The sequence below is a fragment of the Ambystoma mexicanum genome, chromosome 4q (genome assembly GCF_040938575.1).
Source record: "Ambystoma mexicanum isolate Mex_15411 chromosome 4q, UKY_AmexF1_1, whole genome shotgun sequence".
Classification (NCBI taxonomy): domain Eukaryota; kingdom Metazoa; phylum Chordata; class Amphibia; order Caudata; family Ambystomatidae; genus Ambystoma; species Ambystoma mexicanum.
Genome location: NC_090928.1, coordinates 1,040,705,400 through 1,040,718,907, shown reverse-complemented (window position 1 = coordinate 1,040,718,907; position 13,508 = coordinate 1,040,705,400). Strand labels below are relative to the sequence as shown.

Sequence of the window (13,508 nt, the reverse complement as noted above, 5' to 3'; positions counted from 1 at the left end):
GCAGTGATGGGGTTGACAGACCCTGTATCGGCACAGACTCCTCTGGTCTCAGTTATGTCAACTTTGACTCAGGCTTGTAAGGGCATACACAAGTATTGGGAAGCCTGCGGGTTGGCCACCATAGGGGATCTGTAGCAGAACAATGAGTTTGTACCCTTCTTGGAACTGGCAAGACGGACCGGTATACACACAGGTCAATATATGTTGCATAGCACTATTAATAGAGAGATTCAGCGTAGGTGGCCTGCATACAGCGAATTAATGGAGAAACTTTCGATAGTGGGTATCCTGTATGGCGTAGCCGTGGGCGGGCACACTATATTTCATATATACAACTTCCTACTGTCTAACGTGTCGGCTTTCCATCTGGCACGAATGGGAGGAGGACCTGGGAGTTACCTTTGCAGAAACACAATAGGGGAAGATTTTGGGATACCACAAGAAAGTGTCAAGAAATGCAAGATTGCAGCTCATACAATAATTAGTGACGCATAGAGCGTATATGATGACTTGGCTGATTTCCAAGTTTCCGGGAGCAGCAGCACAAGGATGTCCAAGGTGTAATGACATGGAAGCGGGAATGATTCATATGTTTTGAGCATGTCCAGTGCTGGGACTATATTGGCGCGAAGTGGCAAACAGATTGCAAAAAGGGGGACTAGAATTGGATGTGCTTTCTCTTAGTGCATGCCTACTGGGGTTATTCCCATGCCCCAAAGGCCAGAAACATGTTGTCAAGCTGAAGGATCTAGCATGTATTCTGGATAAACACAGAATTGCTATGGCATGGAAATCGTTTAAAGGCCCTGGAATAGAGGACTGGTGGAGTGACATGTGTAGGTGTGGAATGGCGGAAACAGCTGTATGGAAGAGGACGGGGCAGCGAGACTGTGCAGAAGCCTCTGGGGGAATTAGTGAATGGGAAGTCTTATTACACACCCCGTTTGCCGACGCTTCCACCGAAGAAGTAGAAGTGGATAGACCCTAGCAAGAGTAAATGTGGCTCCTACTCGATGGAATGTAGAGTGTTTATAGTAAGAGTGGGCAGCAGGCAAAAGGGAGGATGGGAGTTGGGCAGTGTGGGGGAGGAAATAGGGTGCGATTTTTGGGGAAAGTTTAATGACATGCTATGAGAAATAGGCTGTTGATATTGTATATGTTAATGGCGTGTCAAGTTTTAGGTTTGTGTTTTGATAAAATCAATAATATATATATATATATAATACATTACTCACCGTAATCGTATTTCTGATGCTTGTATCTGCTTAGATTCACATGCTGTGCATAGGCCGACATCTAGTGGAAGCTACGGAGTATTACAGTTTGTTTTTCGAAACTCGAAAATGGGCGTCGACACAGGGCGTTGCCAGTAATACTATCCCTAGTGTGACGTCCACTGTACCCAAGATCCCTCACGCGTCTAGGATCCTCAGATTGTATTTTTTCTGACATGAGGTAGCATGAGGAGAAGCGCGAGTACAGATAATCCAAGCAGATAGACAGAAAGGTAAGACTACAAGCAATCATGCGCCTTCTCTCGGAGGGGAGGAAGGGTGGGTCGCAGGTGACTTTAAGCAGATACAAGCATCAGAAATACGATTACGGTGAGTAATGTATCCCTTCTGAGGCTTGTGGAATCTGCTTAGATCACATGCTGTGCATAGATTAGCGAGCAGTACCAGAAGGAGGTGGGATGCGAGAAGGGTCATGAGCAAATAAGTGTCTTAGAACCGCTTGTCCCACTTGTGTATCTGCCTTGGAATGGGTGTCAATGCAGTAATGCTGAGTAAAAGTGTGAATAGAGCTCCAAGTAGCTGCTTTGCAAATGGTGTCAAGGGGAACATTTGCCATGAAAGCCAGAGTGGCCCCAATGCCTCTAGTAGAGTGGGCCCTTGGCGTAAAAGGCAGAGTCTTTTCAGAGAGTGAGTAACACAGCTGGATACAGTTAATAATCCACTTCGAGATGGCACCTTTAGAGACGCGATCCCCCTCTCTGCCTGTAGCTATGGAGACAAACATTTGATCTGTTTTCCTTAGCGGTCTTGTTTTATTTACATAGTAGAGGACCGCCCTACGCACATCTAGGGTGTGTAGTTTCACCTCAGCCGAGCTTTGCGGGTTCTGGAAGAAAGCCGGAAGCTCGATGGACTGGTTTACATGGAATTTTGATATAAATTTAGGTGAGAACCTAGGGTGTGTGCGTAAAACCAGTTTGTCTTTATGGATAGTAAAGAAGGGATCCTGCACTGACAGAGCCTGAATTTCACTGACCCTTCTTATAGAAGTAATAGCTACTAAGAAGGCCGTTTTATAAGTCAGGTGTTTGAGACTGCTTTTATGCATGGGTTCGAAAGGGGGGCCCATGAGCTTGGCTAGCACCACATTAAGGTCCCACCCTGGTGGTGGGTTTGAAATAGGAGGGTGAAGTCTCTTTACTCCTTCCATGAAGGCTTTAACTACTGGTACTTTCCACCACGACACCTTGCTATGGGAAGTGGTGTAAGCCGAGAGGGCTGGCAGGTGTACTTTCAGTGAGTTAAAAACCAATCCTGCATCTAGCAGGTGGAGCAGGTATGTAACAATAGTGGAAGGAGTGCAATCAACTGGGTTGATTTGTCTACTCTGGCACCAGATAACGAACCTCTTCCACTTGTCAAAGTAACAGTGCCTTGTGTTCGGTTTCCTAGATTCCTTTAGGATGTCCATACACCTCTGTGGCAAATTGAGGTGTCCAAACTCTATGACCTCAGGAGCCATGCTGCCAGGTTCATTGAGTTGGGTTGCTGGTGCACTGTTTGACCTTGGTGCTGGGACAGTAGGTTGTACCAGGCTGGAAGTTTGATGGGCTCGCACACCGCCATCCTGCATAGGTGTGGGAACCACGGTTGTCTTGCCCACATGGGAGCAACTAGGACGAGCGTCATCGATTCCCTGTTCATCTTGTTCACCACTTTCCTGATGAGAGGAGTTGGTGGAAAAGCGTACGCAAACATCCCTGACCAGTTCATCCACAGGGCGTTCCCCTGGGAGTCTGGTTGGGGGAACCTGGATGCAAATCCTGGGCATTGTCTGTTTTCGCTTGTGGCGAATAAGTCTATAGTGGGGAAACCCCACTGAGAGAAGAGATCTTCTACGACCTCTCTGTGAAGAACCCATTCGTGTTCCTCTGGGAGGGAGTCTCTGCTCAGAGCATCCGCTAGGGAATTGAGCTCCCCTGGAACATGTTGTGATGACAGGAAGATGTTCCGGCTGAGTGCTCATATCCAGATTTTCTGGGCAAGCTTGGACAGATTTGGCGAGCGAGTCCCTCCTTGCTTGTTCAGGTAGAACATGGCTGTAGTGCTGTCCGTCCGGATTTGCACTGACAGGTTTAGTAGATGGGGCTCGAACGCCTGAAGCGCTCTGAATACTGCCAGAAGCTCTAGCAGGTTGATGTGGTTCTTGGCCACTGAGTGAGACCAGAGACCCTGAGCTGTGTGGTGGAGATGGTGAGCTCCCCACCCCGTCAGACATGCATCTGTAGTGACTACTGCCTGTACTTCGGGATCGTAAAAGGTTTTCCCCTTTGCGAGATTCTCTCTTGTCCACCAGTGAAGGCTTTGTACCAGTGTTGGCAAAACGACCACTAGATCGTCCCACTGACCACTTGCCTGAGACCACTGTTTCGCCAACCATGCCTGCATGGGACGCATGCGCAGGCGCGCGTGGGGGACCAGGTAAATGCATGACGCCATCATGCCCAGTAAACGCATAGCTTTGCGTACCGTTATTTGTTGACCGGACTGATAATGCGGAATTTGCAGTAGTATATTCCGAATTCTTTCTTCTGAAGGAAAGGTCAACCCCTCCTGGGTATCCAGGATTGCTCCTAGGAATTGTTTTGAGGTGCTTGGCACCAGGCTTGACTTCTTCTCATTGATTGAGAAGCCTAATTCGTGGAGGAGGTCGATAGTCCTTTGAATGTTTGTCCTGCAAATTCCTGGGGTTTCCCCCGTTATGAGCCAGTCGTCCAGATAAGGGTACACTGGGATTGCCTCCCTGCGTAGGTGTGCAGCCGCCACCGCCAGTACCTTGGTGAATACCCTTGGTGCTGAAGCTATCCCGAAAGGCAGTACCTTGAATTGGTAGTGGCGACTGTCCACCTTGAAGCGCAAGTACTTTCTGTGCGCTGGGAACATGGAAATATGAAAATAAGCATCTTTTATATCCAAGGTTGCCATGTAATCCCCCTTTTTTAGGAGGGGGATTACCTCTTGTAGCGTGGTCATACGAAATTTTTGGGGCTTGACATACTTGTTGGCAGGCCGCAAGTCCAATACTGGGCGCATTGTCAAGTCTTTCTTTGGCACAAGGAAGTAAGTTGATAAATACCCTTGTTTACCTGGTGTCCCGGGACGAGTTCTATCGCGTCCTTTTGTAGAAGAATGGCAATCTCCTCGAGGAGAATCTTCTGATGTTCTAAGGAGTGTACTCTTTGTCGTGGAGGATGGTTCCGGGGACGCTGCAGTAGCTCTATACAATATCCCGTGGATACTGTTGACAGCACCCATCTGTCTGATGTGATCCCTTCCCAAGCCTGGGTGAAGTTTGAAATGCGTCCCCCTACTGGGGTTGTGTGAGAAGGGACCCTGAACTGAGCGTCACTGCTTTGGTGGAGGCGTGCCGCCTCCCTTGCTGGGGCTGCCTCTGCCTTTACCACGACCTCTCCTATTACCTCGGCCGTAACCCTGGATAGACTGTTGGTTGTTGTTCCACTGTGTACCCTGCCCCTGGGAATAGTTAGATCCTCTCTGGGAATTTTGGCCGCATGGGGGACGAAAATTACTATTCCCTCTCTGGTTAGGGGGTTTATTGGTTAACTGGCCAAGGGATTTGAGTGTCTCGTATTCGTCCTTGGCATTTTTCAGTGCGTCTTCGACCGCCTTACCAAACAACAGATCGGCTTCCACCGGTTTGTCTAACAATGATGCCTGAGTTTCTGCCTTAAAACCAGACTGCCGTAACCACGCATGTCTCTTGATAACAGTACCTTCTGCTATCAATCTGCCTGCGTTGTCCGCGGCGTCGAAGGTTGCTTTCAAAATGCAACCAGACACGGCTCTACCCTCTGCGGAAATCCGAGCTAATTGGCCCTTTAACGGTTCAGGAGCAGAGGCTATGAGAGCCGCGACTTCTTCCCACTGATGGCAGTTGTAGCTGGCCAACAGGGTGGTGGTGTTAGCAATCCTTGCTTGATAGGCGGACGTTGAGGCTACCTTCCTGCCGAAACCGTATAGTTTTTTGCTCTCCTTGTCGGGAGGAGCTTCTGACGAAGACAAGGGTGTTCCAGCCCTCTTACGAGTTTTGGTAACAACTAGGGAGTCTGGCTTCAGATGTCCTCTTATATAGAGAGGGTCAGACAGAGCTGCCCTGAAAAGTTTTTCAACCCTGGGATTGACTGCTCTGGTGAGGTTTGGGTTCACCAGGGACGGATCTATTCTCCGCTGAATGGATTTAAGGATAGGGATGGTCTGGGCAACCGGCCTCCTTTCTCCCACTAACTCTTCTGCGAAGTCCCTTTCCTCCTGTACACTGTGGGTGTCAATGTGGAAATGTTCTGCTGCGCGAGCGAGAACCTCATTTAGGAGGGGCTGGTTATCGACCGGGGAGTCGGTAACCGGGGCTTCGTTCTCTACCGGGGAATCTACTCTGTATGTTTCCGGGTCATCCTCTTCTTCTTCCTGGTCCTCATCATCCCCATAGTAGCCCGTCCCGGTTTGCTCTTCTATCATACCAAATTCTTGGTCTCCACAAAAGGAAGCCTCTCCTTGATACCGTGAGTATGGTGTTACGTAAGGTTGTACCTCGAAGGGTTCAGACCTCATCGGGGTTTCAAAACCGGGCCTTCTTACTCGGGGGGATAGGATTAGTAGAGCCTGAGGGTGTGGCCCCTTGTGGAACATACGAGAAGAAATGTTCTGGATTTTTATCATAAAAATCAGCCAAAGAAGACATTCTTGACATGACCCTATCTATGTCTTCACTGGACCATTTTTTGGAACTGGGAATGACTCTCTCAGCAAGTCTATGGGATTTATCTTGAGTAGCTTTGCTGGTTGTGGACCTATCAGCAGACCTGGGCTTGTCTGTCTGTTTAGGGGGGGTGGGGTGTTTCACAGGTGTGGAAGAATGTACAGGTAGTTTCTTCTGCTGTTTTCCCCCCTCCCCGTGCGTAGAAAAATGTTTTCCCTGTCCCTTAGTGGCTCCGGAGTTTTTCGACGCCTGGCGTCGAGGATCGGGAGAGGTGTCCCTGTCCTTCGAGCGTGGGGCCTCGCTGGCTTTAATTGCGGGCTCCGCCTCCTGGAGCGCGGCCTGGGGGTGGAAGTCGTCTTCGTCTTCCGACGATCGAACTTCTGTTAGCCTAGGGAGCGAGGCACTCTTGGCAAGAGTGGATGATTGCCTGGAGTCATGCGGCGATCTTGATCGAGAGCGCCCAGAGGACACCGAATCGGACCGTTCTGTCTGTGCCTCTTTCCGAGAACTCGACGTCGTCAAGTCTCGGTTGGACTTAGTGTGTTTAGTGTGTGTAGTATGTGAAGCGCTTGTGTCGCCGGGGGTCTTCCCCATAGCCGCCCTGCCGGACGACCTTCCGAGGTCGGGGACCTGCGCTCGGCTGTCTTTCGACACCGTAATGCCCTCGCCGTCCGAAAGTACGGCGTCGCTGCCATCGCTGAAGGCGCCCTCCGCTGCCATGGCCGCCTGCCTGGCGTGGTGGGCCCAACGCTTCGTCGAACGGTCCTTAAGTGTCTTAGGTTTAAACCTACTACACGCTCTGCAGTTCGCTTCGGGGTGGTCCCTCGGCAAGCAGAGATTGCACGTGGCGTGCCTGTCGACCCAAGGGTATTTGCGGTTGCACTTGGGGCAGAATTGAAAAGGGGTACCCTCCATACGCACCTTGAGGCAGCGGGCTGTTAAGTGTAGGAAATGTATAAGGTGTACCTATATACCAAGAGTGTAGAGTATGTACCACCCCCCACTCTCCCTACTTGCAGGGCCGAGGCCAGCGGCCTACCAGGCCCGGGCCGAGGCCAGCGGCCTTCCGAGGCCCAAATCCGTCGTGCAGCAGCCGACGGTCGATTTCTTCTCCAGCCGGCGTCGAGTGTCGAAGTTCGACGTTGGGGTGGGGAAGGATGTCAATAGATTATTATTTCAAAATTTTAGCAAAAGTATGGCTAAGGCCAGGGGACTCCGCAAAATGCTTCCGACCAGTATGGCGGAAAAAAACAATCTGAGGATCCTAGACGCGTGAGGGATCTTGGGTACAGTGGACGTCACACTAGGGATAGTATTACTGGCACGCCCTGTGTCGACGCCCATTTTCGAGTTTCGAAAAACAAACTGTAATACTGTGCAGCTTCCACTAGATGTCGGCCTATGCACAGCATGTGATCTAAGCAGATTCCACAAGCCTCAGAAATATATATATATATATATATATTAAAAAAACAGAGGGCCGCAGAGCCCAAGGTGAAAGCCCAGGAACCAGGGAGCTCATGAAAGAGCAACACCCGTCCCAGGAAGAACCAGAGGAGTGCCAAGACCGCTTAGAGGTAGAGGGTAGCACATTCAGGCCGGTAGGGACAAGAGGGTGGTCTATATTTTATCCTGGGATTAAGGTGTGCATCCGAGGAGAACTTTCTCGTCACAGTGGCAGTCAAAAGATCACTGACCGGAAGGCCAGTGATGAGTGCATCATAGGATAATGTACTCATCGCAGTGGCGACAATAAGCCCACTGACCACCAGAGAGGGGTCTTGGACCGCAACAAAAGGGCACTGAACATAAAGACAGCAGAAGATATGGCAGAGGGGTTGCCTCATGGAACTGTTCTCGTTACAACCATGGTTCAGATTGGTTCAAACAATAAAGGGAAGGGGGGCGGGTAAGGTGGGAGAGGGCGGGAGGGGTTGGCAAAAGTATGAAGACAATACCAGACTCAACAAGAAAGTTCAAAGGTGTGGAATAAGGGGTTCATGTTGGTAACAATGTTCTTAACGCATGTTGTAACGAAAGCTCAACTATTGTCTTAAGTAAAAATGAAAATAAAGTTGGTTAAAAAAAAAAAGGGCATTGAACAAGCATATAGAACTTCCTCATCACAGTGGCGGCACTGAGCCTAGTAACCAGCAAAGAAGGATTTGGGACTTTGCTAACAACTAAACAGAGCGACAAAGTGTAAATCAAGCTGAGGGTTGTGAGAATGAACTTTGGAGACACCAGGAGAGGGGAGTCATTCTCCTGGAAAAGGGACTAAAGCTCTTGGAACATACTCTACAGAAGCCAGGTGAAGGGAGTCATTCCCCCTGGCCTTGTTGTGAACTGTGACGAGCAATACCAAGAGAAGGGAGTCATTTCCCTGGTACCATACAGAGTTTTAGAGAAGTCAGGGTAAGGGAGTCATTCCTCCTGGCCTTGTGAATTGTGCCAAGCAATACCAGGAGAAGGGAAGCATTCTCCTGGTACCGAACCGAGCGCTGTAGAGACACCAGGGGTAGGGATTCATTCACCCTGGTTTTACAGGAAGCTGTGACGATCTACGTCAGGAGAGGGGAGCCATTCTCCTGGATTTGAAAAGACTGTGAAACCTGCAAGCCAGGGGAAGGGAGTCATTTTCCCTGGCATAGATTTTGTTGCAAGAGAACATTCTTTTGAACATTATCCAAAAAGCAGAAGGGAGCCATTTTCCTGAAGAAGGAACTTTCTGTTGGTTTATCTTTTAGTTATAGTGTGCGGGTTAGAGTAGGATTTGACACAGGACGGTGGAACTTCAATTTGACAGACATTGTGACAATTGCTTTAGTTTTAGTTTGAGGCAGGGAAATCCCTCTTAGAGATATGGACAGGGATACCTTGGATTTTAGAAATAAAAGTCTATAACCAAAGTCATGCCACTTTTGTGTCAGCTTCCTTCTTTGACACCCTTACATTTATCATTCACTGCATTCATAAACCCCCAACAAGTAATAGAAGGATGTGTTTCACAGGTTTTAATCTGTTATTGCAATATTCCCTAGTTTGCCTTACCTTGTAAAAATGCTATCTGTTGTTCAATCTATTTTGACAACACCGAACTGTATCAAAACTCTTATTTCGCCCACAATGCCCACCTTACCTTCCAAGTTGATTGTAAATGTTCCTTTGAGAACAGTAGCATCTGAATTGATATCCAGAGGTACATCTGTTACCAGGGTTGTCTGGGAGGCCATCATCAGCTCATTAAGTTGAGAAGTGCTGGAAGTTTGTTCAGTCTGCAGTGTCTAAACAGTAAAATCAATAGTTTAATAACTTTGGTATAGCCTGCAGGGAGCGAGCCTAATCTAACAACCGCAGTTTTAAGAGATCTACAGAAACTAAACATGTCAATGCTTTTTTAGGGGTTCTATGATAGAGACGGAGACAAACGTACAGGATGCCTAACACAAATATGAATTTTCCCGATTTTAAGTGTTTTTTTAAGGAAACAAGATTATAAAATGATCATGATGCAATTTTGTTCTATATGTTTGAACTATTTTGTAATATTTGAATTTGTTTAAAGTGGTAGATTTATGTGCAAGGTTCAAAGACTAACCAATTCACATTAAATAATACAAACATTTTTAAAAAACCAATCGTTTTTGTATGCCTATGTTAGAATCAATCATTAGAACATCTCAATTGACATGGGATGTTCACTTGCATTACAAGTTACTAATTAAATATGCCTTTAAAATACTCAAGTGTTAGAGTGACAAAAAGTATTGATCCTCAAAGCATGGAACACAGAATGCAGACCCTTAAAAATGTAAAGTAAAAGGCAATATTCACACTTACCATACACTACTCTTTTTACTGCTCTTAATTCGAAGTTCCCATCATTACCAAAATGTTTTGAAAATTCTGAGACATGCGTCGAAACTAGAATAGTAGGACATAAAAATGTATGCACCTCCCTCATGACTACCTCAATTGTGTTTCCCAAACACATCCCTTGGATGCCTCATCATTAGTTTAGTATTCCTTAAGCTTTCTATCATTACCTAAAAGTTGCTACCTTGCATCACTTAGTCGTGGGACTTCAATTTGCCTTGTTAAATGCTATTATTTTTTTCAACAGGCATTTTCAATTTTTCTCATCTGCTGTCCTTTGTGTGCCTGACACTGCCCCTCATGTGGATCCACTCCTGTCCTCCGAGAGTTAACACCAGCTCTAAGCCAGGCACTGCTGCATGCCGAGAAGGGATACTACAAGCCTGCGTTCAAGAGGGCTGGAAGCTGCATAGGGCTCTAGAGTCTCTCAGATATCACCATGTTTGAGACTTTCATATGTTCTGTGTCTGAGGTCAGGGGACGTGCCTGATATGCAATGTTAACATGGAGGTGGTACATTGTGGACCCCCCATGGCATCTTCCAGACTCCTTGCCTCTGCATTCCTAGAAAGCATGTCCCAGAAAACTATCTGAGATACAGCATGGTGCACAGGATGTTGGGTACACGTGGGCACCTAAACTAAATCATGGCCCGCAAACCTCAACTCCACAGAAGCAACAGGTGCATGCTTGAGGACCACAGAGAGCCTCACAAGCAAGCTCTTACCCACAACACAAGTACTAAGAAGTTGCAACTCTTCAGCACACAGCTAGTTGTACTGAGCCTGAGCGATGCATGGAGAAAGGAAACTATTTTAGAATCTGCCGGCCACCATGACAAAGCTGATTGGTTCCAAAATGGCAGCCTAGGTATTCATGCACTCTGTCCACAGAGCCACAGGCCGAGTAGCACCAATGACAACTTTATTAGTTGCAGCTGGGCTGAGCCGAATGACAAGAACCACTCCATGAGACAGATCTAGGAGTCTCAACAGGTGCATCCACTCGATTCTTTATCAAGTTTAATGACCCAGAGTAGAACAAGGGCCAAATGCTGAACTAAGTGATGGGGTCTGTCGACAATTGCAGCGATTGAGGCAGAGCATGTAGTGGAATGAGCACAAGGAGGGCAAGAGCAGGGTGTTGGCTAAGAGAAGGGAACCATCAACAAGAGGAAGGCACACGTAGGGCAATTGAGGTGCTGGAGTAAAGAGAGGAAGGAGAAGGAAAACTATCTGGAGACAGGAGATAATGAGAAAATACTGTCATGGGGTGGTGGGGAAGAGAAAGTGGTGGAAACGGTGGTGGAGGAAACTCCAGCATCGACCAAGCCAAGGCCAAAAGATATGGGGGGTTATGAAGTTGTAAGGAAGGCATGGAATCAAAGTAAGACGGACACAAGTGATCACAGTTCAAGGGTGAACTTTTATTAGTGGTGTGAAAAATGCAAAAAATGCCCCTCTAACCCAAAATCTACGATGGGAGCAAGCTACGATCATCAAATAATTATAATACAGTCCTAGTGGAGTCTAGTCAAATAAAAAGGTCCTCTACTAAAAAAAAACTATTGCCAATCCTTATCGCTATGCTACAAAATAGCATGGGATAATGTTCATGAAAAAAAAAAAGAAGTGTTCACAGAATGATAAGTCAGGATGTGCAGGCCGGGTCCTCCCTTCCCCACGTTTTTGGCACAGGTCACTTGAGCACAGCACACTCCTGGGTTTCTCCGGCACAAGGTCACAGTTCGTTTTTACCAACATCATGGCTTTCTGTGCCCAAGTCTCTTTAGTGCAAAGTCTCTTGACTTTAGAAAAACCTGATGTCTCATAAACAAAGAAAAGTTCCTTTCTCACTATTCACGTTGGGCGATTTGCTCTTTACCCAGGATCCCCCTCAGCCGGGCTCTGATCCTTTTTCTACAATTAGTCCCCCTCTTCTGGGCTCAAACCAATTTCTGTTTATAACAATCTTCTTGGGTGGGCTTCATCCCATTTCGTAGGCATCCCTCAGTCGGGTTCACATTTGCCACAACAATCTTCTTGGGTTTGGTTTATCCAGGATCCCCCTCTTTCGGGCTCAGACCCCCTTTCTACAATTAGTCCCCCTCAGCCAATTTCACTTTACAACAATCAAAGACTTTCGAGTGTGCATGGGATTCAACGTAACCCGCTGTAGGACCACTTCGATTTCACAGTTGACAAAATTCCTCCCCACTTAGGAGGGGGCAGCAAACAGAGACCTTCGAATGAGCACCCACGTGGCGCCGGACCACTCTGTATCGGGTACCTATTTCAGTTTCACAAAAAGTCAATTGAATGTCAGTTCTCTTTCTCCATACAAAGTTGCTGCTTGCAACCTTGAGTATAATATAGTCCGGTCTGCTATCAGTTTCTCCCGACTCACCGGCTGGGCGGAACTCGTTGGTGTGTCTCTACTGTTGGAGTAAAAGAAGGTACCACAGTGGCAATCGCTTCAGTGTGGGAGGGCCCTGTGTACCGTTGACACATGCTACACCATTCGTCCGCTGCAATTCCCGGTCTTATGTTTCTTTTCCTTGAGGCTTCTTGAAAGTCGCTGTTTCTGGGTTGGAAAGGGCAAGGGTAATTCCCTCGTTGTCGTCCTCTCTGATCTCGTGGCCTTTCTCCTCGGTTTAAACTGCCGTTTCAGAATAGCTGCTTCCTCGTGCGTTTGGCCTTGCTCAGAGTGTGCTCTCGTGCTCCGCCTTTTATCCGTGTGGGGGAAGTCAGGTGTGTGTAATTATCAGTAATTGCCTGACCCTTGTGTTGGGACATGTCAGGTATACGGCTCTGGTGTTAGTCCGTTGTTGCTCACGATGAACTGCCCGAGAGAAAGTGTTTGTGTTGCAAAAAGGGGGTGGGGGTAGTCTGAGTTGCCAGCTACCCTACCTGGTAAAATGGGGAAAGGGTGTTATAAGGAAGGGGATACCGCGTCTCGCCCTTCGGGGTCCCACTTCCACTCCCTGAAGATTCCCCCCCCCATCCAGGTGATCCTCCTGCACTGGTCCACCCCAGGAACTGGTTCCAATAGCGATGGCTGTGTCCTGACGACCTGGATGACTGATCCCTGGGGACTAGTTGGTGAGACACCTTCAGGTTTCTCACAAAGTGGAAGATGGATCTAGGGAGGCCTGTGTTGGAAAAGGACAACAATCAAAGGTGCTCCCTCTTAAAACAGCATGTGTGGAAAAGTGACACGACAATAAGGAAAAGTAAAGGGTATTAATTGACAAAAATTGTGATTGTGAAATTGGTATGGTAACAAAACAAATATTGAATCAAAATATTGCAAGCCATACCGTCACAGAAATATAAGACAACACTCACAACATTCATACCAACGACAAAACGTGTAATCTAGGCTAAAACCTATTGAAAAGCTTTATATAAACACAAATAGGAAAAACGAATAAAATCATGTCTAAGTCTTGTGACGGTGTAGAAGGAGACTGACAATGAGGGGTCATCTTGTGGGCTACAAACCTTTATTGAATCAATAAAGAAACGCATCTCTCCCTACTTCTAAGGGGCTTGCCCTGCCTCAACCTAGGAAAACGTTAGTGAGTTGTCAGAATGACCATCAAACTTAAATGTCCTGTC

General features: G+C 47.5%; 1 protein-coding gene across 1 annotated transcript in view; it reads right to left on the bottom strand.

The window, feature by feature from the left end:
• The window catches only part of IARS2 (isoleucyl-tRNA synthetase 2, mitochondrial), a 1,527,005-nt gene that overhangs the window by 123,733 nt on the left and 1,389,764 nt on the right, over window positions 1–13,508 (bottom strand). Inside the window, exon 22 of the mRNA XM_069608590.1 lies at window positions 9,152–9,296. Within this exon, the coding sequence (XP_069464691.1) occupies window positions 9,152–9,296 (145 nt within the window). The remainder of the gene's footprint in view (window positions 1–9,151; window positions 9,297–13,508) is intronic.